This window comes from Protomyctophum parallelum (assembly GCF_964188405.1).
Source record: "Protomyctophum parallelum genome assembly, chromosome: 16".
Classification (NCBI taxonomy): domain Eukaryota; kingdom Metazoa; phylum Chordata; class Actinopteri; order Myctophiformes; family Myctophidae; genus Protomyctophum; species Protomyctophum parallelum.
Window position 1 is genome coordinate 4,451,063 of NC_139711.1, and position 26,873 is coordinate 4,477,935.

General features: G+C 42.9%; 1 protein-coding gene across 1 annotated transcript in view; it reads left to right on the forward strand.

Annotated features, from left to right (window-relative positions):
• Positions 1–584: 584 nt before the first annotated feature.
• The window catches only part of LOC310873266 (moesin-like), a gene marked incomplete at its 3' end in the record, with an annotated part of 31,388 nt that continues 5,099 nt past the window's right edge, over positions 585–26,873 (forward strand). The window contains exons 1-14 of the mRNA XM_083785601.1: positions 585–701; positions 1,593–1,640; positions 2,032–2,115; positions 3,718–3,813; positions 4,042–4,164; positions 8,929–9,080; positions 10,601–10,684; positions 11,586–11,732; positions 15,184–15,280; positions 16,828–16,991; positions 17,166–17,296; positions 18,674–18,834; positions 21,849–21,941; positions 25,274–25,507. Of these exons, the coding sequence (XP_083641727.1) occupies positions 693–701; positions 1,593–1,640; positions 2,032–2,115; positions 3,718–3,813; positions 4,042–4,164; positions 8,929–9,080; positions 10,601–10,684; positions 11,586–11,732; positions 15,184–15,280; positions 16,828–16,991; positions 17,166–17,296; positions 18,674–18,834; positions 21,849–21,941; positions 25,274–25,507 (1,623 nt within the window). The 5' untranslated portion in view covers positions 585–692. The remainder of the gene's footprint in view (positions 702–1,592; positions 1,641–2,031; positions 2,116–3,717; positions 3,814–4,041; positions 4,165–8,928; positions 9,081–10,600; positions 10,685–11,585; positions 11,733–15,183; positions 15,281–16,827; positions 16,992–17,165; positions 17,297–18,673; positions 18,835–21,848; positions 21,942–25,273; positions 25,508–26,873) is intronic.

Here is a 26,873-nt window from a genome sequence, read left to right on the forward strand (position 1 = left end):
GAAGCACCTATAATGGACAGGATACCATTGAAGCGGTTGACTGTCATGTGTGTAGCCTATATACTTCTACAGGCCGGAGCTGCACCTGCCAGCGAGGAGTGTTGATTATGATTGTTGAATGCATGGGAGGAGTAGAACAGAGGTGCTACATCCTCCCAGCAGGGGCTATGCTCACTGGCAGGTGAGCCAGTAGGGTACAACAGCATGCAGTGGCAATCAGTGGGAGGTATCAATGGGCATAACAAATACATTGGGGTAAAATTATTATTATTATTATTATTATTATAACGTAATAATAATAATAATACATTTGTTGTAGCATCCTTAACTGCTTCTGGAATGGGGGTTTAGCTATGAGGTAGGCCTACATTTTTTCCACATATGTACAAACTGCCTCCAAGAGTAGGAAAACCGATCCAGGGTCAGTAATAAACTCACGTGATCTGAGAAACGTGATGGGCAATCTGGTCTCGGATCAGACCATGTCTCGCTCTTGTGACATACATGCGGCTTGGTGTGGGATTAACCAAGAGAAAGTCTTCTGAACAATACAATGGTCCATTTTAATTCAGTCTTCTAATCCCAGTAGGTATTGCAAGCACTTTCATATGACTCCGTGGAGAAAAGGTTACTGGGTCTGTGAACGACTCTCTCAAGGAAGAAATAACAGATAAAACAGGAAAGAAATACAAATGTCTGCTGTAAGTAGCTGCTTTTCATTACACTGATTTTAATCTCACCATATATAACTGTCTTTGACGTGTTGACAAGCTTTGATTTACAGGCGTAGAATTCTGTGTGAGATTGAGGACTTTTTCCCTCTTCTGTGTTTAACCACGTTAACTCTAGGCAAAATGTTTCAGGAACTCCCCCCCCCCCCCCCCCCCCCGCCAGCCCCTTCCCCCCCAAAAAAAGAAAAATTTAATAAAAAAATAAATAGCAGATCTACAAGCTCGCAATATGCTGCCATGTGCGACACGATGTGTGTTTTGGTATATATATATATATTAAAAAAAACGGATTAAGTGGTTAAACAGTTTCGTGTTATCCTGCAATATGGCTTGTTGTTTCTTGGCACAGAGTGCCTGTGGCTATCACTTTATGCCCTGTCGTCAGCTGTTCTGTATTTGTTGCATTCGTGTCCTAGATTTCCCAAGAGCTAGTTACATTGTTACGTAATTTAAAAATAAAGGAAAAACAAATCCCCTTAGCTGCATAGAGCAAAAAAAAAAACAATTATGTCATGTGCAAGTGGCACACTCAGCCAACTGCAGGATTTATTGTTATATTATTGAATTTATTTGATATATATTTTATACTTTTCATTATTAACACATTAGCTTTCAAACTATTTGGGATGGAATTAATGATGTAAAGCATACGATCTCTCCTCCACCTGCTTGACTTTATTTGATGGTGAAATATTCTAACGTAATGTGATCACATGCATACCGACCCTGGCTATATCCCTAATTAGTTGTGTGCCTTCATGCTTACGTTAACGCTGAATCATGTGCCTCATGAAATTGACCTCGTTGTCACTTTTCTGTCAAAGACTAAATCACAATATCGGCTTCATGTTTTGACTGTAGTCCCCACCAACCTCTTGTGATTGGATGCTGCTGGTTGAACAGAAGAATGTAAGAAAACACATTGTATTTCTCCTTGGTCTTTTGCTTTACCCGAGAACCGATCCCCATGCATTTACAATCATTTCAAAGAAGCAACACAATGAATGAACAATGTTAGTGTACTCTTCCATTCTGCTTTTGATCTTAATGTCTCATAATAAGGCTTTGTTCAGACCGCAGGGAAATCTGATTTGTTTCGCAAATCTGATCTTTAGGACTGACTGTCATCTTGACTTGATTAAACCAACTATGAGCTATGAAAGTATGAAGCCGATCTGGATAGGCCAATAATCTAATTTGGGCCGTCAGTCTGATAACATGTGACATAATGTGACCTCTCAGTGACACAGATGAACGACCCCTCATATTGTCACTCTCCTGTCCCGTTTCTCTTCCACAGATCAATGTCCGAGTCACCACCATGGATGCAGAGCTGGAATTTGCCATCCTGCCCAGCACAACCGGCAAGCAGCTCTTTGACCAGGTATACACTGCCCACTCCCCTCTCACAGACTAAAAAAATATAAAAAGATACTCCTGTGGAAAGGCTATATTATTTGACTTATATTGAACCTATAAACAATTTAGTATTATTTAGTATATGTAAGGTAATCCCCACATATCCTACAACAACTTCTGTGAACAGACTTCACTGTAGTAGCTTTTCATAAATTATATTTGTACTTTTATAGTTAGAGAAATTCAAAGTCCAGCCGTCTGCTGTCCAGCCTCTCCCACCCCTCACTGGGGAAAATTCTGGGAGGAAAACAGAAACGGGGCGAGTAGTCTTGTTACCCATGTACTATACATAATCTACCTTGGTTAGTGAGTGACAAATGCTACTTGGGAAGTGCTTGAAGTCATGTGCAGGTCATTCTGTTCATATAGCTTCTTTTTGCTAGTGGCTTTGTTCCATTTCCAGAAAGAAGGAAAAACACATTTACTATGTGGTCTCCCAAAGCACTTCCTGTGTTATTTATAATTATAGTTTTTATTGTTTTTTTCGACACACAACAAGATACACACACGCACACGGCACGCGCACACGCACACGCACACGCACACGCACACACACACACACACACACACACACACACACACACACACACACACACACACACACACACACACACACACACACACACACACGCACAGACCACTAACTACACATTGGCATACAATACATTAAGAACACCCCACTGAAATACAGGACCAAAACAGACACGCAAGGAAATAAAATAAAAGTAAAAGTATAAAGGTAATAAGATCACATCACATCGTTCTCAAACAGATTGTATCACTTGCTATACAGGAATAGTTCAGCTATTAAACCACCGTCATATACATCTGAACATCCTCAGCCGGGAAGTTTTGTTTAACCCATTCTGACCGGGCACCCATTTTGGTGTTGGGCATCATGTTATGCTTTAGCTATTTAAAAATAGCAGATCTACAAGCTCATATCGCGCCACCGAGTGGCGCGATACGAGCTTGTAGGTCTGCTATTTTTGAAAAAAATCGAAGAACGACTGACATTTTTAGAATCTGATCTCAGGTCAGAATGGGTTTAATCAGACCAGTGTGTGTCCAGTGGAAACCTCGTATGAATCTGATCTCAGGTCAGGTTAAAATAGTCCAAAAATGGCAATCAGACCATTTCTAGGCGGAGCCCCGGCCGGTGGAATGTATTATTTAGGGCAGACATCAGCAAATACTCTATAGTAGTGGTCTTTGTATGCCAGTGAAGAATTATATTAAGATTAAGAAATAACAGTGTTAATTTACAGTGTGACTTTGAGATAGTCACTGAATTGTTGTAGAAGTATACGGGGAAAGGTGGGCACTCTGTTTTGGTGCCCACATTTCCCTACAATGCCTACTCTTCTGAGGTGCGGGTGCACTCTGTTTTTGTGCCCACATTTCCCCAGTGCCCACTGCCCCACTCTTCCTACAGGTGCCCAGTTTTCCCTTGTGGTCAAAATGTTTTGGCGCCCATGCACCTTTCCTGTTATGCACCAATGCAGAACACAGAGACAAAGCTCTTGTTAACATATTTAAAATCATGAGCGTCGTCCAATGCGTTCAGATCGTAAAGACCATCGGGCTGAGGGAGACCTGGTTCTTCGGCCTGCAGTATCAGGACAGCAAGGGCTTCTGCACCTGGCTGAAGCTCAACAAGAGGGTGAGAAAGAGAAACACTCTCCATGGAGACCTTTATGTCACGTACGTTCATAATCCCCGGAGTTTTGCGTGGTGGGACACAGTTGCATTTTGCCGACGTCATATGGATTGTTGTGATTTTGATTGTGAGTCGCTCATGTGTTCTGGTGTCACTCTCCTCCGAGGCTAATTAGCCCACTGCCCTATACTCTCATGTGTTCTCCTAATGCGACCGGGGGGGACCAACCAGGTGACGGCACAGGATATCAAGCGGGAGAACCCTCTACTCATTAAGTTCAGGGGCAAGTTTTACCCGGAGGAGGTGGCGGAGGAGCTGATCCAGGAGGCGACTCAGCGACTCTTCTTCCTGCAGGTTAGTGGTGGAGGTGTGAAACACATGGACGCTATAGCGATCCCTTATATTCTGGGGTGAATGCTTGACGGAAATAACAGATCTACAAGTACACAACAACAGATCGGCTAAAAAAAAAAAAAGAGTATCGAGTATGGAGCCCAGGGGGACCCCAGTCAACTACGGTGCTGTCCAGACGAGGACGCATTCTGCGTCACTCGGTCAAGTATTTAGCCGATCTGGCCATTTTGTCACACAAGGGCCGATTCATACTCCTATTTTAGAGCCGAATAAAAGTCGGTTCGGCTCTGTAGGGCCTACAATTTGACGTCATTTGAGGTTCGGGGGGGGGGGGGGGGGGGTACCGTCCTAAAGTCGGCTCTTCGGTGCTACTGAGAATTTCTGACGAGCCGAAATCATTTCGGCACTACAGCGCCGAAACAGCGGTAAAATAGGAGTATGAATCGGCCCTTAACCGGCTAATTTTGAAACCACCTTCCAGAGTGGGAAAGTTTGGAGACTTTGTCGTCTCCATACAATACCGCAAATTTGCTGAAACGGTGATGCAATAGTCCCCTCGCCCCCCTCCAAACTAACCTCACGTCACCAGGCTTTCCATGCCCTCCAGTATCACTCACAGCTATTTTATTATTATTTGCAAATAGGCCTAAATGTCTATAAATCTCTTCTCCGAAAATAGCCGATCTGCAGCAGAACAGATATAGCCTATAAATTATGGTGATTACCAATCTGGAAAGACAAGAAAAAAACGGGTGATCTTTATTGCTACTATTAAATGGTGTAGTGTAGAATAGATTAGTATAGGCTATACAAGATAGGCAGCACAGCCACTGCCTGTCTGTCCGTCCATTCCTCTCAGGCAGGTCTGACTGCAGTGCACACTCATCAAAGTGCTTCACTTCAACTTCTCGTTAACTTCAAAACGGCTTTGCATTGAGAGACCCCAGGTAGGATAAACACATTATTTACTGTCCATATTCCTCTATAAACGGCCTGTTTTCACTGTTCCAACTGTTTCACTGAATCAATCTAAACGAGCAATTATCTGACATTCAGAGGTGTTGCGCACCAGCGAATATATATTCAATCTCCAAAGTCAAACTCATAAATTCACAATGCATCATGCCGCCCCTCGTTGTGAGTTTTAAGATCTGCAAACTATGAATCTCATGCTTATGTAGGCTATACTTTGTAGCCTACTTCTGGCAGAAGAGGATATATGAGAATATTAGTAGGCCTGCCGCCTATGTAAAATCATTCAAATTGGAATGATTTGTAACGAAAAGAAAGAAAAACATCAGCTACAGTTGATTATGCCCATGCATGCCTATAGTTCTTTTTTGTTCATTAGCAGAGACAAAGGTTACATTTTCTTGTTCTTTGGTTCACAACTCTCTAATTGGCTTCAAGGTGCAGGTTCTATTCTAAGAAAACGGATCTAACTAAAAATCTAAAGCTTACCCCTAACTAAAGGCCCTAACAAAGAGTTAAACAAAAATACAATTCTAAATCCCTAACTAACCTAACTAACCAAAAGATACAATAACTTAGCAAAATAAAACTACCTGGCACCCCTACATGGTGGAGTAGGAACCAGGCTTCATATTTAGCAATAACAAATAATAATGTACAGTTTTATAAGAACAACAATGATTATAAACAAAAGCAAACATCTGCAACTTACGGCAGAATGAACAGAACACCTAACACAGAACAAACTAAACAAAAATGGCAGGCAAATGGGCGGAGGACTAGAGGGATCGAGTCTCTGCTGCAAACATGCTGTCGTCCCCTGGTGAAGTCCAAGTTCAACTGAGCTTTTATAGAGCAACAGGAAGAGTGCCCAGCCAACAGGAAACTGGTGTTGTCGGGGAGAACCAATAAGGAAGAGAGGGGCAGGTCCAATCAGGGACCTGTCACTCACAGCCATGTCTGTATATGTATTCACTTGAGTACTGTAGCCAACAGTCTCATGTTCTCAGCACCTCATTCACAAACAGAAGAAACACAACTTGTCACATGTCATAAAACACAATACATTTCCCAAACTTAGAATTATTATCCTAATTTAATCATAATAGTCACCATAAATAATAATTATACTTAAACAAATATCAAATAATCACAAGGACCGTACGGTCCGTAACAGGTTCCCAAACTTTTTTGTGTCAAGGACCCCCAAATCAACATTTATTAGGCCACGGACCCCCTTCATTTGAAAACATGTGCCAGTGACCCCGATAAGGGAGGATCTTTACGGCTCTAGCAGTGATTCCGAAACATATTAATTTCAAGGACCCCCAGTTTCACACGCATTATGCTATACGGACCCCCGATGTAATGGCATTTCTATCTCTGGTACCTCAATTTATATTGTAAAACCACTCTTAATTTGGGTCCATTTGGTTCCATTTTGTACACTCTCTGAGTTACAGACCCATAAGGGTCCATTTGGTTACAAATTATCATTTAGCTGCAGGGTCCCCCCTGGAACTCCCTCAAGTACCCCTGGGGGTCCCCGGACCCCACTTTGGGAACCGCTGGGTTTAACCCATTCTGACCGGGCACCCATTTTGGTGTCGGCATCATGTTGTGCTTTAGCTATTTAAAAATAGCAGATCTACAAGCTCATATCGCGCCACCGAGTGGCGCGATACGAGCTTGTAGGTCTGCTATTTTTGAAAAATCGAAGAACGACTGACATTTTTTAGAATCTGATCTCAGGTCAGAATGGGTTCGTCAGGCCAGCGTGTGTCCGGCGGAAAACCTCGTATGAATCTGATCTCAGGTCAGAATGGGTTTAAGTGGCTGATCTCGAGTGGTGCCAGAGATTAGCTGCTCAGAGAGACGTGCGGACGGACACAGACTCACGGGACTGAGAGCAATGGTACTGTATGCCTTTCAGTGAGCTAAACAAAGCCAGACCGCCAGTATGATATGAGTGAGGAAGAGGATGCACACAGATTGTAACCACCCTACTCGACTGACAGGAGTCTCCCAGGGGTCAATAATATCTGGTATATATATATATATATACCTTACAGAGCTTATATACAGATCTGCTGTGATATCCATGTGCTGTCACTGCTATATTGTCACAGAATAATTTGCCCCAGAATTTCATTTGCCGCACTGGCAAGTGTGATCTAGTTTTGCGTACAGGTCAGGTCAGACACATAAATATAAATAATTAACTGATTGGAAGTATAGGAGGTCAAGGTCACGGTGACCTAAAAGAAAATATGTTCATATATAGTTTTTGGAAAATGAAGCGTCATTTTGACTTTTAGAAGCCATGATGCTGTATATGACAGAGTCAATTTCATTCATTGCAGATTCACTGCCACTATATACTGTATACGTTACGAGAGATGAATGCAATATGTGTTATTGTATAAAACAAATGCTTTTCCTTGAGGAACACTGCAGCTCCCTGGGAGGGTACAATGTGCATACAACCTGCAGGCTATAGAAACAGGAGCTACAGGAAGAGGAGGTTCATGTGCTACAGGGAAATTATATAATTATGTAGGTGTGTTACATTCCCCTTTGAATGTCTATTATGTAACAAGGTGTGAATTAACGTAGTCATTGATGTGTTGCTGAAATTGTATACAGGTCAGATTATCATAGTGTCCACGCATAGTGTCCACGCGATTATCATAGTGTACACACACACACACACACACACACACACACACACACACACACACACACACACACACACACACACACACACACATGGCCATGGATTAGTGCAGAGACAGTCGGCTACTGTACTGTCACTGTACTGTACTGTCACACCCGAAATCATCATATACGGTGTGTGTGTGTGTGTGTGTGTGTGTGTGTGTGTGTGTGTGTGTATGTGTGTGTGTGTGTGTGTGTGTGTGTGTGTGTGTGTGTGTGTGTTAGGCTGTGCAACAGTGAGACACAGCCAGCTAGCCAGGGACAGACAGACAGACAGACTCAGAGACACACAAAGCTCCGTAGTGGTTGCACCACTCAAAAAGACAAAAGTGGAATGTAATATTTATGTTAATACAGGTATAGTTCTTCTGGCCAAGCAATTGGTTGAAATAGGCTCTCCAGCCGTGCTGAAATGAGCATGGCAGCACACCTAGCCGTTAATGTCGAAGTGTCGAAAGTGACGCTCGAACCCAACAATCTAAAGCGCCTCATGGATAAAGGCACATCGTAAACCATCTGAGCCGTGGAAGCTGAAACTGAATATCCCCCGTGTCACACCGCACACGCCAATGTGTCGCCGCCACTATAACGCCCGGGATTTGAACTCGGGTCTCTGCACGTGCAAGTCCAATATCCTAACCACTAGAATCAAAGGGATATCCCTTATTATGGGACCGGGGGGAGATATTAGACTTTGGAGGCCATCAGGCAGAGGCTCTGAGCACACTGTGTGCTATATATCCCATTCTGACCTGAGATCAGATTCATACGAGGTTTCCGCCGGACACACACTGGTCTGATGAACCCATTCTGACCTGAGATCAGATTCTAAAAATGGCAGTCGTTCTTCGATTTTTCAAAAAATAGCAGACCTACAAGCTCGTATCGCGCCACTCGGTGGCGCGATATGAGCTTGTAGATCTGCTATTTTTCAATAGCTAAAGCACGACATGATGCCAACACCAAAATGGGTGCCCGGTCAGAATGGGATATACGCACACACATGTACACGCATATAACGCTGCATCAGGACTTCTTTTGCTGAAACAATCCCCCTTTTTTTATCACATACAGGTGAAAGAGGGCATTCTGAACGACGACATCTACTGCCCGCCGGAGACGGCGGTCCTCCTGGCGTCGTACGCCGTTCAGACCAAACACGGAGCCTTCAGGAAGGACTACCATTCCCCCGGCTACCTCAGCAGGGAGAAGCTGCTGCCACAGAGGTGTGAAGTAGTAACACACAAAAATAGTATAGTGTAGTTTAATAGTAGGTGTTAAAAGTGGAACCGAACTGACCGGCAACTGTATGAGTGGATGAAAAGAATGGGGTTCAGTCATTGGTATCTCCCCGTATATGTCCTGCTCTTTAACCCATTCTGACCTGAGATCAGATTCTAAAAATGTCTATTACATCCTGACAGTTCCATTATTAACCCATTCTGACCTGAGATCAGATTCTAAAAGTGTCTTCGATTTTTCAAAAATAGCAGACCTACAAGCTCGTATCGCGCCACTCGGTGGCGCGATATGAGCTTGTAGATCTGCTATTTTTCAATAGCTAAAGCATAACATAATGCTGACACCAAAATGGGTGCCCGTTCAGAATGGGTTAAAGCTGCTATAAGCAATAATATGTCAACATTTTAATGACCTTTTTTATTTAGTTGGTATTCAGACAGCCAGCAATGGGTAGAACGCTCCCAAAAATAGTAGTCAGCTGCAGACACATGTAGGGGGCCGCAATCTGCATTCAAAGATTTTCCTAGAAGCTTTTGTCATTGGTCGATTTGCCTGTCTGCTTCCTGATTGGTTAGTCACTGCGACGGGTTTTTTTTTTTCGACCAATGACAAAGCTTCTATAGGAACATCTTTGAATGCAGATTGCGGCCCTTAGATGTGTCACATGAGACCAACTTCTTTTTGGGGGCAATACCAAAGAAATTAAAAGGTCATTAATATTTTTGACATATTATTGCTTATAGCAGCTTTAAAGGTATATTCAGTGATTTCACTCAAAAAACCTTAGGTTTCGTTTTTGGCTGTGGGACCCAGCCTTTCGTCCAATCAGCATAGAGAGTCAAAAACGAAACCTAAGGTTATTTGACCCCCAGGGGTTAACTGGGGACAGGGAGGAACTCCTTATATGGTCAGCACACTCTATAGTAGGGAGGATTATCACAACAAAACAAAAAAATAAGTTATATTTTAATTAAGTGAAATCACTGAATATACCTTTAATGAACAGAAAATATCAAAATATACATCTTCAGGGCGGGAGGCTAATTTTATCCACGCAAATGACAGAACCCCACCAAAGGCCATTTATGTTCAATTGTGTTCCCGTTCCAATTATGTCACTCCAATTTTTTATCCTGTATGCAGTATATCTCCTGATTGTATCAAAATGGTATAATAGTTGAAAATGTTCACATTACCAAAAGAGATACCTCTATAGCAACCAGCATAATATAGAGCTATACTTAACAAAAATACATATATGCCGTCGTATCACTTCTATCACCTTTAAATCGAGTGTGTTATGCAAACGGAACCCGACGGACCCCGTGACTCTGAGAATTAAATGAACACTCAGGATTTCACAGAGCTTTTTGAGAGGCTCCTTCAAATGGATGCCACGCACGGTACAATCAGCATTAACCGCATGCAGGGTCAGTCTCGCTGGATCTCTCTCGGCTGTCATGGTCCTGATTGATCCATCTCTTCTCTTCTCCCTTAACACCAGGGTTTTGGAACAGCACAAGCTGAATAAAGATGAATGGGAGGAAAGAATCAAAGTGTGGCACCAGGAGCACAAAGGACTACTCAGGTACTTTTATTTATTGAACCGCTTAAACCCTATAGAAGACCCTAGAGTAGACTAGTATGGACAAGGGCTCTATACTAGTCTATGCCCACTCCTTGTTTGCCCTCTACACACTCTTTTTTCCCCACCAAAAATAGCTGATCTATAAGTTGCGAATGTGTTGTGAGGTTGTAGATCTGTTATCCCCCCCCCCCCCTAGAACAGGGGTGTTTGTGGTTAACACCCTGAGCGCACAGGACGGAATTCTCCGCCCTATAGTAACGCCCAGCGCTCAAGACGGAGATTGATCAAAAGGACGGATATTATTGATATCAAAACCGATCTCATCGCTCCATATAGGCTGGGACCGTCTGTCGCGCAACACTCAATGTTATTTTCCGGTGCAGGGACGTCATCGAAATGTTTTGCCGACGAGATCGAAAATCTTAAAACGTTAATAAATGTGTTAGACGGCCCATCGCGGTCCCGTCAATGGTTGCGTTAGAATTAATCACACCTCCCGTTGTTGTCGATCGCATCGAGAGTTTTGGCTACATCAAGCTACTTCAGCCACATCCGGGATAGCATCCGGTCCGTCGCTAAATGTGCTTCCGCTGCTATAAATCGCTGGGCGCTCTGATTTAATGGATTAAATAACCCTGGGCGTTCGGGGTGTTTTAACATGTATTATTATACTACTACTACTACTACTATACTGTAGTACTACAGTAGTAGTACACAGATTACTGTGAAAAACTGCTAAATCTGTCAGTCAGTCAGTCCGTCCGTCCGTCCGTCCGTCCGTCAGACAAAGAAGCGAACACAGTGGTATACTGCATGCCTGCTACTGTATATATGCGACGATCGAATGCTGTAAGAGTGGCCACAAGATGAACTTGTTACTGTCCTATGAACTCCTCTGCAGAGAAGACGCCATGATGGAGTATCTGAAGATAGCCCAGGACCTGGAGATGTATGGAGTGAACTATTTCAGCATCAAGAACAAGAAAGGCTCGGAGCTTTGGCTGGGGGTGGACGCCCTGGGCCTCAACGTCTATGAGAAGACAGACAAGTAGGACCGCTCTTAACCCATTCTGACCTGAGATCAGATTCATACGAGGTTTCCGCCGGACACACACTGGTCTGATGAACCCATTCTGACCTGAGATCAGATTCTAAAAATGTCAGTCGCTCTTCGATTTTTCAAAAATAGCAGACCTACAAGCTCGTATCGCGCCACTCGGTGGCGCGATATGAGCTTGTAGATCTGCTATTTTTAAATAGCTAAAGCATAACATGATGCTGACACCAAAATGGGTGCCCGGTCAGAATGGGTTAACACTTCCAGACAGTGCGCCGTTTCTCTTTTTCTTTCTTCAGAATAAAAGGCGCTAGAGTGCCCAGCAGATGAGACAGATTTTACTCTGAAAAGCCATTTCCCCCAAAACCGCGAGGTAAAAAAAATCCTCCATTACTACTTTGCGCTGTCACATCTCAAGTCTCTTCTAGAAGCGTTTATATTCCAAATGACGATGATTGGTTAAGTCAGAAATGATGAGCGGACGTAGGATACGATGGACTAAATAAACTTCAGTAGGTATTGGATGGAGCCCGCACACCACCAGGTACAAGAAAGACGTTCTTTATTGAAAATACTGCCCCTGGTCAGTATTTTCAATAAAGAATGTCTTTCTTGTACCTGTGGTGTGCGGGCTCCATCCAATACCTACTAAGTCAGAAATGATGACATGAACATTGCCATTTCATCAAAACCATGGAGAGCGATTTAGAGTAAAGAGACAGTTAAGTCGGGCCGTAAACAGGGATATGGACGGCAGTGTGCATGCCCGAAACATGTCTAGCTGAAGAAGGAATGACCAAGAAAAAAAGAAAAATGATTTTAGCGATCTGGTTTCGTATCATTTAAAAAGTCCTTAAGAAGACGTCCCCAGACATCATGGGCTCCCTACGGGGGTCTTCTAAAGACGTCTGGAGACGTGTTGGGCACAAATAGTGTTTAAGTGGTTCACTATACTCTCACTACCCAAACGAAAACAGAGGAGGTGACATTTATTCCTAACCTATAGTGTGTCCACACAATTGAATCACTAAAATTGGCAATAATGTTCTCCACGTCCCAAACAAAAGTTAAACTTTATGGTCATGTTTATTGTAATACAATTAAATACGTCTGGACCGTGGATACACCATCCAAAAACCTACAAAACACACTGTCGACCTACATAGACTCAAATGTGCATATTATGTACACAATATACAGTAAGGACTGGGGGTAAGATGAGACACTTTTTACATTTTGAGAACACATTGTCACGGCCATCTTTCGGGTACAATAATGACAATACATTTTTGTTCTTGTGCAAACAAAAACATTTTGCCTTATTCACAAATTCAAGTTACCCTCCAGTTTGGGATAAATTGCCTCAAAAAAGCTTGTATGTTCTGTTTCTTTAAACTATGGAATAGGATTGTGTTATTTAGGGAAAACCTTCATCCCCTCATTGATTTAATCTAAGCTCAACTTCTCCTAGACCAATCAGCGACATGCGTTTTTGGTTAAACATGCTGTGGCTCATCTTACCCAGTGGCTCAACTTACCGTCTCTCCTACACGATAACATTACATATGTATTACACAACAACAATGTGTGGTTCATATGGGTGCGTCCGCTGTTCAGCAACCCGACAGCCCGTGGAAATTAACTGTTACTGAGATGGCTGGTGTGCGATTTGATGCGTCCGTAATGTTGTTTTGATGGAAGGAGGAAAGAACAGAACATGAGCGGGGTGGCTAGTGACAAGGTTTTGCCATTTTGCATTGGCAGAGAGTGGCGTAAAATGGTATGCATTTGTGGTAGTTATTTCAAAGCTTTAATCTTGAACCACCTTGAACCTTTTATGTTTTATCCTTGAAGCTGCATGTACACAAGACACAGAAAGGCATTTAAGGCACTCAAAAGCATACAAATGCTAAACTTAAAATAAATGATAAGAAAAACACTACAGCCCAGGCGGTGGCGTCCGACTGGTAATCCAGTCGCAGTGTGCCGCGGGTTCGACTCCCGAGCCCCGACACGGCCTTTACTGCATGTCATCCCCCATCTCTCTCTCCCGTTTCCTGTCAGCCTACTGTCTGTCCCTTCAAAAAACCAATAAAAGGCGTAAGCCGCAAAAAAAACAAAAAAACAAAAACACTACAGAACACTAATGAACATGAAAAAACACAGAAAAACAGAGAGAGAGAGAGAGAGAGAGAGAGAGAGAGCAGACCAATTTAAAGATTTGCCTCGAGAAGGAAGATTTGCGAGCGAAGGAGCGCAGGCCCAGTGCAAATTAGCATCTTCTGCTTTGCGTGGGAATGCAACTTTTCAACAGAACTTTGACCAGGCTTACTAAAATAGCAAAGTGTGTGATTGACCGCACTTGGATGTCAATTTGGCTCTTACTAAGCCAAGATGGGCTCCTTTAACCCATTCTGACCGGGCACCCATTTTGGTGTCAGCATCATGTTATGCTTTAGCTATTTAAAAATAGCAGATCTACAAGCTCATATCGCGCCACCGAGTGGCGCGATACGAGCTTGTAGGTCTGCTATTTTTGAAAAATCGAAAAACAACTGACATTTTTTAGAATCTGATCTCAGGTCAGAATGCGTTCATCAGACCAGTGTGTGTCCGGCGGAAACCTCGTATGAATCTGATCTCAGGTCAGAATAGGTTAACGACATGAGCCTTTGTGTGTGATATCACCTTTAGCGGTTTAGGTTTAGCGGTGGCAGCATCTCACTTGTGCGGCACTGCAACAGTCACATCCATCCTCACTCAATAACGAATCTTATTTGAAAGCAGACATAAATGTCAATAATAAAACAAACAGACAAGATAAAACAATCGACCAAACCAACCAATGATATAAAGGAAATAAAAACACAGGATATAGGATCACAGATTCACAATCACAATACAGGACGTCATGTCACAATTAATACAAAGAGCTGTAATCACAAACAGCTCTATGTAAAAAGCCTGTTTGAACAGGTAATACGTCTTTATGACAGTCTTCCATAGCCTAGGGGCGAAGCTCAATCACCCACATAGTCTTTACTCCTGAGCGAGGCACAATAACCAGCAGGGTCTCAGAGACCCACTGCAGGCTACATTATGGGTGGAGCAGAAGGTCACATAAATATGCAGGTATCTGACTATGGAGGGCTCTGTAGTCTGTATGTGTAACAGAACCTTATACAATGTGAACCCAGTTTGATATGCAATAGGCCACACAGACCCCCGTTTGAGACAACTTGCTCTCTCAGGGGGAGGACCCTAATCTACACTGTGAAATCCTCAGTGTTCATTTGAACTCGGAGAGAGTAGATTTGTATTCCCTCCGAGTTAAAGGGTCATTAGGGGCCATTTGGACTGCTGGTGGTCCCCACCTCTGATGTTGAGAGCCGCAGTGTTGCAGAGCTTCAAACATGTCTGTCTGTTTCTTTCTGCTCACCAGAATGACCCCAAAGATCGGCTTTCCCTGGAGCGAGATCAAAAATATCTCCTTCAACGACAAGAAGTTTGTCATCAAGCCAATCGACAAGAAGGCGCCGGTACTGCAAACCTTTCTTAACGTTCAAGCCATTCATTCCAGCCTCTATGTATTACTCGGGGGGCACATCAGGGGGGGGGGAACTTGCATTTACAGAGTGGGCTGCCTTGGGAATAAATTATGAAAACAAAGACACTACACAATACAACTAAAGCATTTGCAAGTAAATTAGCCACATTTGGAAACAGGTGTGTTTCTGTTAGTTAGGCATTAAGTGCATATAATGTCATCAGGCCTGGTTGCCTGGTACTTTACACCACAGAAGCCTACGTGAAGAGCAACATGAAAATAATTGCCGGTCCCCAGCGGTCTCTCTATCTCTATATCTTTTCACTGAATGTTATAAGCCCCCCAGAATAGAGACGCTAGTGATTAAAACTGCTATAGAAAGATAACTTAAACTGCTGTGTATAGCTTTCTGCTTTGAACTTTCTTACTTTTATAGATAGCAATGTTATTGTATAAATTAAAGTAGCAAAATATAGCTGGGAACTGCAGTGTGAATTGCTTATAATGCATTTCATTTAATATGGCTGTTTTGTTAAATCTATATTTAAAGGAGAAAAACAAAGATTGTGTTTTCACATTTGATTCCTTTCAGCTTCTGAGGGACTTAGTCCAGTGGTTATAATAATATAATATGTAATATATTGTTACAGAGGGCATCATCTGATGCAAGGTTATGTGCGTGTGTGTGTGTGTGTGTGTGTGTGTGTGTGTGTGTGTGTGCGTGCGAGACTGACACAGAGAGATAGAGAGAAACAAACCCAACTACATTTGTCTCATTTTTATGCTACTATTTATACTCACTTCACTTGTATTTGTTTCAAATTGAAAATGTTGAGAAGGCATATTGATCCACATACTCCAGGCGGTATTAGTACTAAAACAAACTTACTGAACTCAACTCAGTCCACATCAGGAGGTTCCTTTGTGGTTCTTTCTCGTCAAAGCTAGATCCGAAAGAGAGTTCTCTTTCTGATCTACTGCTGCATGTGAAAGCAACATTTTTTATTTTTCAGTATTGGTTCCAAAAGAAGTTCAGTCAGACAACTCTTGGATTGAATACTTTTTTTTTATAGCATAATTGAGCATAGATATATATCTGAAGCATAGTTTGGCGTCAGGGCTCTGTCTCTCTGCATTCCCCCGTAAGCATGAATATTTTAATTAAGTGATATTGCCAAATAGAATTATTACAGCGAATTAATTAAGACCTCAAAGGGGAATCTAGAAACAGAGCCTATAGGTGGATGCTGCATGGCGGTGGGAGTGCAAAACTTCATGGGGAGCAGCAGACAGCTATGGACAGCAGACATGGTTTGAGTCCACTTCTGGAGCCAGTTGCACCACCTCAGTTCAAACTATAGCCTATAGTTATAGCTTGAATTAAAAGCCATTTAAGCTATAACTAGGCTACGTTTGAACTTGGGAGGTGGTGCAACTGGCTCCCAGAACCCGAAAGGAAGCAAAAAACGTGGTGCTAAAGTTCATGGGATATGGCCCCAGATGTTTTACATTTACAGGCTTGTGTTTTTTGCGTTCAAGGACTTTGTTTTCTACGCCCCTCGCCTCCGCATCAACAAGCGCATCCTGGCGCTGTGCATCGGAAACCATGACCTGTACATGCGCAGGCGGAAGCCTGACACCATCGAGGTTCAGCAGATGAAGGCCCAGGCCAAGGAGGAGAAGAACAAACGGCAGATGGAAAGGTGGGGAAGGTTATAGACGGAGCTCAAGCTGTGCTCGTTACCGTTGACAGTTCGCATGCACTCCCTCGCCTCAAAACACAAAAAAAGAGAGAACTGCAGAGTTTTCATACTTCATATTTTTCTCGATGGAGTTGTCTGTTTTATACACGTGATCCGATCCTCTCACTCATGCAGGGCCTTGCTGGAGAGTGAAAAGAAGAAGCGAGAGAACGCCGAGAAGGAAGCCGAGAAGATTGCCCGGGAGACCATGGAGCTGATGGAGAGATTGAGGCAGATCGAGGAGCAGACCAAGAGAGCTCAGGATGGTCAGATGACAATCTGAATACAAATGTCTCTTGTCTGCTGCATGCTGTAGTTTCTTGTGTCTGGTTGAAGGTCAGAGTCGGCATGTCTTAACACATTCTGAACGGGAACCCATTTTGGGGTTAGCATCATGTCATGCTTTAGCTATTGAAAAATATCAGATCTACAAGCTCATAGCGCGCCACCGAGTGGCGCGCTACGAGCTTGTAGGTCTGATATTTTTGAAAAATCGAAGAACGACTGACATTTTTTTAAATCTGATCTCAGGTCAGAATGGGTTAATCAGACCAGTGTGTGTCCAGTGGAAACCTCGTATGAATCTGATCTCAGGTCAGCATGTCTTAAAGATAATGAAATATAGTTGTGTGCGTGACCCGCACGCGCTCACACATGTGTGTCATGTGTCTGGCATGCACGCATGTTTTGTGTGGGTACTTTTGAGTACTTTTGTTATGTATGCATTTTACTTACTCCTTTATGGTGATGCTAAATAGTGTTGTCTAGGAAGGATTTGTATGCCAGTATAGGCAGATTAAAATTATATGATTGTGACATTTAACGTAATGTTAGATTATAAAACAAAATATGTGTCACGCTATGCAAATGTAAAGGCTTTCTTTGCACTCTAAATTCAGTAGGCTACATGGTAAAAGAGTTATTTCCAGCACGCAGGATGAAAAACAATGTTTAATTTCCATTCACACATTTACAAGAATTAACGATGTATTATTTGTAAATCAAATTGCCTAAACCCCTTTGCCTTTGTGGGCATTTTAACCTTTTTCAACACTGAGTCTGTGTGTGTGTGCGTGTGTGTGTGTGCGCGTACGAAGACAGCACTAGAATTGCATTTCATGTAGTCATAGCACTTTACAGTACACATATATATATTGTATAATATATAATATAGTATAGTATGTATAGTTGACATAGATATGCCACTGTTACGTTCTTAGTTCATACATGATTCATGATAACTACTTTTTATATATGTGTATGCCATGCTTTTGTTTTTGCTTTGCCTCGGAAACCCAGACGTTTTTATTTCCAGGGAGAAAACAAAGTCTGGGTCAGAGTCCACTTCAATTTGGCATAGAGTAGTAGCGCAAACGTCGATCACTCTCTGCTGATTTCTGATCGTCTGCACCTTTGTTAAATTGACGCACACCCGTACACACACAAACTCCTCTCTCTCTCTCTGTCGCTCTAATTAATTAGTCTCATGTCGCGCAGCTGTGTCTAGATTATGAGTTGCCGGCTGCCTATGCCGTAGAAAGCATAGGTGGACCCCAGGCTAGTTTTTGCTTAATGTAAGCTTATTAAGTCGCTCTGGATCAAGAGCGTCTGCTAAATGCCTAAATTTGTGAAATGTGTTTCAGAGCTGGAGGAGCAGACGCGCAGGGCCCTGGAGCTGGAGAAGGAGAGGACCATGTTCCAGGAGGAAGCGGAGAAGCTGGACATGGACTGCCGGGCCGCCGTGGAGGCCAAGGCCGCTCTGCTGGACCAGTCCGACAACCAGCAGCGGAACCAGGAGAACGTGGTGCACACTCTAGTCACACAACAATAACAAGCAACCGCTAACTAATGTCACCTGGTCACGATGGTAACGGGTCAAGTGGTGGCACCTTGGACATCTGGGCATATTTTGTCCAAAATGTTAAGAAAAATGAAATATTAGAAAAATGGTCTTAAACCATTTTGGGGCGGGAACCCCTTTTGGTGTTAGCATTATGCTAGGCGTTAGCTATTGAAAAATAGCAGATCTACAAGCTCATAGCGCGACACCGAGTGGCGCGCTACGAGCTTGTAGGTCTTCTTATTTTTGAAAGATCGAAGAACGACTGACATAGACACTTTTTCGGAAAACTGTCAGGATGTGTAGAAGACATTTTTAGAATCTGATCTCAGGTCAGAATGGCCTTAAAAGAATGTACACAGTCATTGTATGTGCATAGCACCCAGCCAAGACCCTGCCCCACAACAAGCCCTGCACATCGGGGCTCAGCCCTATTGGCACGACAGGTTGTGTGTGTCGGTCTGGCGAGTGCACGGGAGACTGGTTGTTCAATCCCCGCTTTCCTGCGCATCGCTACAATCTGGCGTAGTCGGCAGGACTTGGAGCGCGGGGATCCTTGCAGGAGGGACATGATGGAGGTTGTGTGTGCGGTGGTCCGCGGCACGAGAGTGTGAAGTTGCGAGGATGCGCTCCACAAGACAAGCGAGGGTGTTTGTAGCACCCTGCAGCCAAGACCCGGCCCACCACAACAGCCCTCCTGGCATGACAGGTTGTGCTGTTTGTGTCTGGTGGGAGTGGGAGACTGGGGTTCACTCCCTGCTTCTTGCGCCTCACTACACGTGCTCAAACATTCGACAATAATTAAGGTCTAATATTTCTACAATTGCTACAAATTGCTACAAGACCTGTATATTCAGTCATTTTGGGGCATAAACAATGCAAAGTTGAAGGTAAACATTTAATCTCATAATGATGTATACTTTATATTACTTAAAACCAGTTAAAAAAAATAAAATAAAAAAAAATATATATATATATATATATATGCGTTATATATATATATATATTATTTAACATTTTGGACAAAATAGCCAATTTTACATCAAGGTGCCCAGATGTCCAAGGTGCCCACTTGACCTGTATCCATCACAATATACAAAACAAGATGAAGGGCCTTGTCTTTTGTCTGGCGCAACAAACAAGGCGAAAGTGGCTGCATTTCGGTATCTTTCCCCACCGACGCACAGGCCTTGTGTGGGCTATAGATACCAAATGGCTGTGTGATTTTGGTTTTGTGATTAGGTGTGGTCTGGTGCGACCATGGCGTAATGGTATTTGAGGGATGGTGGTGGTGCTATAGATGAAAAACCCAAGAACTCACTCACTCATGTTGGCCGAAGGGTGGAGCTAAAAGAAAGGCCATGGAGCTGTTTCGTGCTGATACCGGCGGGTATGTCCAGTCCATACGGGCATGTCTGCACACCAACCGCAGGCAGGCAGGCAGGCGGGCAGGAGGGCAGGCGGGCAGGCAGGCAGGCAGGCAGGCGGCCAGGCAGGCAGGCAGGCAGGCAGGCAGGCAGGCAGGCAGGCGGCCAGGCAGGCAGGCGGGTAGGCAGGCGGGCAGGCGGGCAGGCAGGCAGGCGGACAGGCGGGCAGGCAGGCGGACAGACGGACGGACAGACAGACACGCAAATTGATCTTCACAATAGATCTAACCCATGCCTGGTTAGAGTTTGTTTACCTGTTTAGTTCAGTCTGTTAAAGTGACAGGTATTTAGTGGACACATTATAGGTTTGGCCTGATTTCCTGGCCTGGTCCTGTTCTCTCATGTCTCTTCTTGTGTGATATATTAGAAGTCGGCGCCCAGCCCAAAACCTTGAGACAGTCCCGTAATCAATATTTCATTAGTACTTGTTCTACATTCGACGACGTTTAAACGGACGGAGAAACAATGTCTCCAACATTTTTGGGGGGGGGGGGGGGGGGGGGGGTTATAGGGTTTAAGTGGTTGCTTAGGGTTCTTTGTGCATACCAGCTCATAGAAGCATATGATTAAAGCTCCAGTTCACTGGGAGCATTCATTCTCTGGGAGCAGCATGAATATACTGTCTCTTATAACCACCTGAGCCCTGGCCTGGAGCCGACATCCTGGGAAATCTGCCGATCTACAAGCTTTGTGACATGTCACCGTGACTTGAGCTTGTAGATCAACTACCTTCCGTTTGATTCGACAATTGATTAATTTTAATTAACAATTAAAGTTAATTTGTTGCTTTACGGAAAACATGAGACATTATATTATACTATACTATTTTAAAATGACTGAGCTAAAGTTACATTAAGTAGCCCTGACTACACACACACACACACACACACACAAACAAACAAACACACGCGCGCGTGCACACACACACACACACACACACACACACACACACACACACACACACACACGTGTGAATGCGCACACACGCTCAAGGGTAGGCTACACTAAGTAGCACTCTGCATTACTAGTCAGTTGAATGAAACCCAGTTTGACAAAAAAAACACACACACACACACACACACACCCAAGGTCATGTTTACGATCCACAGAGGGACCAGGTGGAAACACAGTCAGCACGCACAGACGTACACACGCACGCACGCACACACACACACACACACACACACACACACACACACACACACACACACACACACACACACACACACACACACACACACACACACACACAAATAGGGCCACCTTTTCTTTTTACTATTTTGAAAAACATTTTTTGAATAGTCCAAATAGCCGATCTATACAAGCTCACAACATGTCGATAGATCAGCTATAGTCGAACGATTTTAAAATGTTTATCAAAATAGTAAAAACAAAGTCAAGAAGTTTAGGGATAAGGGACTGATGAAAATAGGGCCCTCGGTGTTAGTTCTAGATCTAAGATCAATATTGTGTGTTTGTGTGCGGCTGTGTGTGTGTGTGTGTGTGTGTGTGTGTGTGTGTGTGTGTGTGTGTGTGTGCGCGCGCTTATAGGCCACTGAGCTCGCGGAGCTTACCTCTAAGATCTCTCAACTGGAGGAAGCCAAGAAGAAAAAGGATGAAGAGGCAAAGAGGTGGCAGCAGAGGGTGAGTGTGAGGTGATGTTCCACATGAATTAAAGATGAGGAGTCAAACGGTGGGTAAAACAGAAGTCACACCCAACTATCTTCACTGGGAACTTTACCCTGCAGAAGTTATACCCAGTCATATACACTGGCACCAGAGCAGGTGGAAAGAAGACGTCAGTGCGTGTTTATTATTATTATGTGCTTTTATGCACAGTGTAATCTCCAGGGTTAAGGGGAAATGAAACGCAAGGAATTCAGAGTTTGTCGTTTATTTTCTAAAGAGCCGGAGAGACCCAGAATATAGAGACTTTTTAACAAAAAGTTGAAAGTTCTAAAAGTGCGTGCGTGCGTGTGTGCATTGTGTGTGCGTGTACAAAACAATACACAATACCAGCACTCGTGGGAAGCATCATCTTCAGTTTTTTAGGGCAAAAACGAACAGGTTTCAGCTCTAAACCATCAATCAGCATGATCACAGCCACGGAAAATGGCATTTAATAGAAACTTAATGTGAAATTTATGTGATCCTCTGTGATGAGGGCTGAGGAACGTGTTAGTTCCTGCCTTCGGTGAGCAGATGATGATGGAACCACGAGCAATTGGTATTGTTTGTTTGTTTTGTTCTCTACCACGAGAGCCTCATCTTTAATTCATCCGGAACGTCTGTGCTCTGGAACCGTGCATTTACATGCATACATACACCTACATACAAGAAATGTTCCATGTTATGTCTGTGTATTTACTATTTTGTTCATTTCATTCGTTAACCTTTATTTATCCGGGGAGGATGATTGAGAGCAACCTCTCTTTTTCAAAGGTACCCTGATACATGCACAATATGAAGGCAATAAGAAAAACAATAAATGAATAAAGACCTCATTGAAAACAAATCGGATGCAGATAAATAAAGGGCTACGTGTACAGTTACAATGTAATGAATCCACAAGCAGCACCATAGATGTCTATATGGATGTCTATAATTCACCTATAACGAATCCCGTGCTAATTTACAGTATTTAATTATTTAGCATAACTTTGAGCAAAATGTTGTTTTAGGCTACTGTTTGTTACTTAACTGAAATACCATATTTTCAGTTCAGTCAGAAAAACAAAATCTATGAGCATAATAAGTACTGTTGGCATATGTTCGCATCAAGGCGTTGTTTCAATTTATTCATTCCCTGTAAGCATGAAAATATTTATAACTAGAAAAAGTGCCCCTCGGGCACAGGTCTCCGTCAGGTCAGGTTGTGGCCTCCTGGTGGAGCTATAATAGGCCAATGTGAAAAGTGTGCCATTTCTTCTTATGCCTTTGATGGAAATTGGATGATTTGAGGCATTTTGTTCCAAAAAAGATTGCACATAAATTGCACACAGCGTTCATGAGGCTTTTTGTTCAAAACAGGCCAAACTTTGAAAGCCAATGTTAGCAAATTACGATGGAATATGAAATATCGGACAGATCCGTCTTGAACACATGACTATAGAGATACTGTGTAAAGATTTGCGGGATTTTTGGACAAAATCTGGAGGATTAACACAAAAAAATGTGTTTTACAAAAGTCGGCCTCCTGGTGGCACTATAAAAGGCAGATGTGAAAATGCAGGTCAAAGGTTTGTCCTTGGCCTCTAGGGAGTGTGCGTGCAACGTTTGGCGCAGATCGGTGCAGTTATAGGTACATTTTTTGAAAAGCTGCCTCATGGTGGCGCTATAACAGGCTGTTCTGGAAAATGTGGGGCAGAGGTTCATCGTTGGCATCCAGGGAGTGTGTGTGTGCAAAGTCTGTGCTGGAGATGAGCTGTTAACGGACGGACGGACGGACGGACACACGGACGGAGGGCAAAACATACTCTCTCGTCTCCCCATGCCTTCGCCCTGGTGGAGACAATAACATCTGCCCAATAGATATTACAGGGAAAGAAATAGTTGGACCCCCTAAAGGGGATCATAGAAACACAACCGCTGAGCATCAGAACAGCAGAGTAAGGAATGAGCTGGTAAATCAAGATCAGGGATATGAATGTCACGTCACTTTCTTGGTCTCGTTCCAGCTGTCTAATTTGTAGGCGTTCGTCAGGTGCTAGGAGGCAATTTGGAGCCGGAAGTGCGGTGGAATGCATTTGAATTCAACAAGAGCTTATGAATAAAACACCATCTTTTAATGGTAGCGGTGTTGGTGTTTTACCCCCTCAGGCCGGGAACCCATTTTTGGGTTCTGTACAGTATGTACAGTATTCAAAAGGTACAAAACATTGATGCTGCTATATAAATATTTGAAGTTTTTCAGAAAACTTAGGTCAGGCTTTAGAAGGCGTTTTTTAGATTCGACCCTTAGGCCTAAATGGGTTAAATAATGGGTTCAGGGAAACAGAATAAGACATATCATACAGGTCTCTTGTCTCACAGTATATCATTTTATGTAAAAGGCAATAGAGTTTCTGACTGGGCTGTCTAGCCAGAGCAAATACTGCCCAATGTGTTCAAGGGTGCTCTTTTAAACACCTCCAATTTCTGAAAACATAGTGTGATATGTTCATTCAAAAGAGAGTGTTGTTTAATGTTTATTCATGAGCCTGTCCACCTCACCTGGCTCTCTTCCATGCATTCCATCAAACGTCCAGCTCCAGTTTGCCACCCAGTGAGTCTACGGCGCGTATCATGACGTACAACATCTGTCCTCTCCCGTACCCTTGGGGTAAATGGGGAATTTTAAATAGCCCGTTCCAGTCCAGCGAAGCACGCATGTGACTGATCACCCGAGTTGGCAGAACTTGGCACTACTTTGGAATTGTCCGCCTGAACCAGCTCTGCAGGTTTCGCATCATTAATATAGTATAAACGCACCGGAAAAACAGGTAGTCCTTTTGCTTATAGACAGTGCAGGAGTAGTGCGGGTTCAGTAGCAGTGCATTAGTGTGCTAGGTGCTCAGAATCATAGGAGTACAATGTGCATAATTGCATATGATGCATGAAAATGCACTGTACAGCATGCGTGATAGTGAGAATGCACTAGACATGCGATGTGAGAATGCTATACTGTATGTGCATGGAATAATTCTACTGAATTCCTATTAAATGGGATGGAAGATTATCTGTAAATGTGATAGAGGGAGAGAGGATATTGAATGAACAATATTATAAAAAAAATATCTTTCTCTTGAAACTGGGCCACATTCTCTGACCTGACCAATATTATAAATGAAGATGTTTCTATTGAAACTGGGCCAGAATGTCCACAATTTCTGGAAGGTTTCAGATCTTTTGCATCCCTGTTCATATATATAACCATAGAGCTCACTGCAAGTGGTGTGTCTATGTGCGTGCGTGCGTTGCGTGCGTGCGTTTAACAGGCCGTGATGGTGGAAGCCGATTTGGAGCGAACCAAAGAGGAGCTTAAGGTTAAACTCATGGGTGTCCACATCCAGGACACAGTGAACTGTCACATGCAAGATCACGACGAGACGGACGAGAGCAACGCCGAGGCCAGCGCTGAGCTGACGTCGCCCGGCGTGGTCCGTGACCGCAGCGAGGAGGAGAGGATAACGGAGGCGGGGAAGAACCAGAGGCTGAGGAGAAGCCTTAAGGTCAGGCTTTGTTCTTTTGACATGTTGTTTTAACCCTCTAAGACCCGCATTCATGTGTACTTGCAAAAAATTGATATCAACCTTACTACTACTTTGTACTACTTTGTACTACTAGGACTAAGACTAAAAAATATGTTAAAAAAAATAAAAGAATAAAGTTTGATGGAAAATCTATAATAATTATATGATAATATAATAAATTAATAATTTACATTTGGGGGATATCTTTCACAATAATGAATAAAACATGTTCTAGACATTCTAATGATCTAAAGAAAAACATATATTACAATTATTTTACTTACTTTTATTGGGGTTAAAGGTCAAAAGTCATAGGTTAAAACAATGTTCAAGATCGCACAGAATCCAGAATCTTTTTATTTGTGTGAATTTCAGCCTCTGTGGGGTGTATTTATATGCAAATATCATGACCAATGGCATTGCAATGGCATTGCAATGAACATCACTGATGACGTTTAGGTGAAAAAAGAACAGAAAGAAATAATAATTAAGTAATTAATTAAAATAGAATTGTTGCTATAAAGCAACGCTGGGTCTTAGAGGGTTAAGGCCCGGGCCTATTTAATCCATTAATAAAATGTGCCCCGTCGTCCACAAGCGCCTCTAGGCTAGTGTAGATGCGATGCGATCAGTTTTTATAGCGCTAATCTGACGGAGATTATCAATCTCCGTCTCTCGGGCACATGACCGTGCACTTGAACTTGACGGTGATTTACGTCATGGGCCCCTGATGGTGTTAACCACTTCCAACCTGCGATTCCTATTTTGGGCATGTCATTATAGGCAAAGATTTTCAAAAGATAATATGAAAATAAAATAATGTATAGGCTGCCACAGATTTTCCTAAATTAAAAAATAAATATATATTATTTATATATATATATATATATATATATATATATATATACACACACACACACACACACACACACACACACACACAAACACACACACACACACACACACACACATATATACATACATATGTATCTATTCTGAATACAGGTGTTTTAATGCTCGGAACCCGTGAAAATGTGAGTACTTTGTCCTCCAAAGTCCTTGATTTGAAATTTTGGATGTGGGATTTTGGTGTATATCACAAGGTGTTTCAATTATAGGAGCATCCATGCGCATCCACATCTATGTTGTTGTCGTACCAGTATCTCATATATCCTACCCATCTTATTTTATTTAGAGACCTTTCGTGCTCAGTACAGACAAGTGTCCAGTAACAGGTCAGCTTGTTCCTTTTAGATATCAATCAACACCTGGCAAGGTCAAACTGGCTTATAGATATTTTTGAGGGGCGCTAGCCCCTCCTGTGTACAGCCTCGAGGCTCTGTGT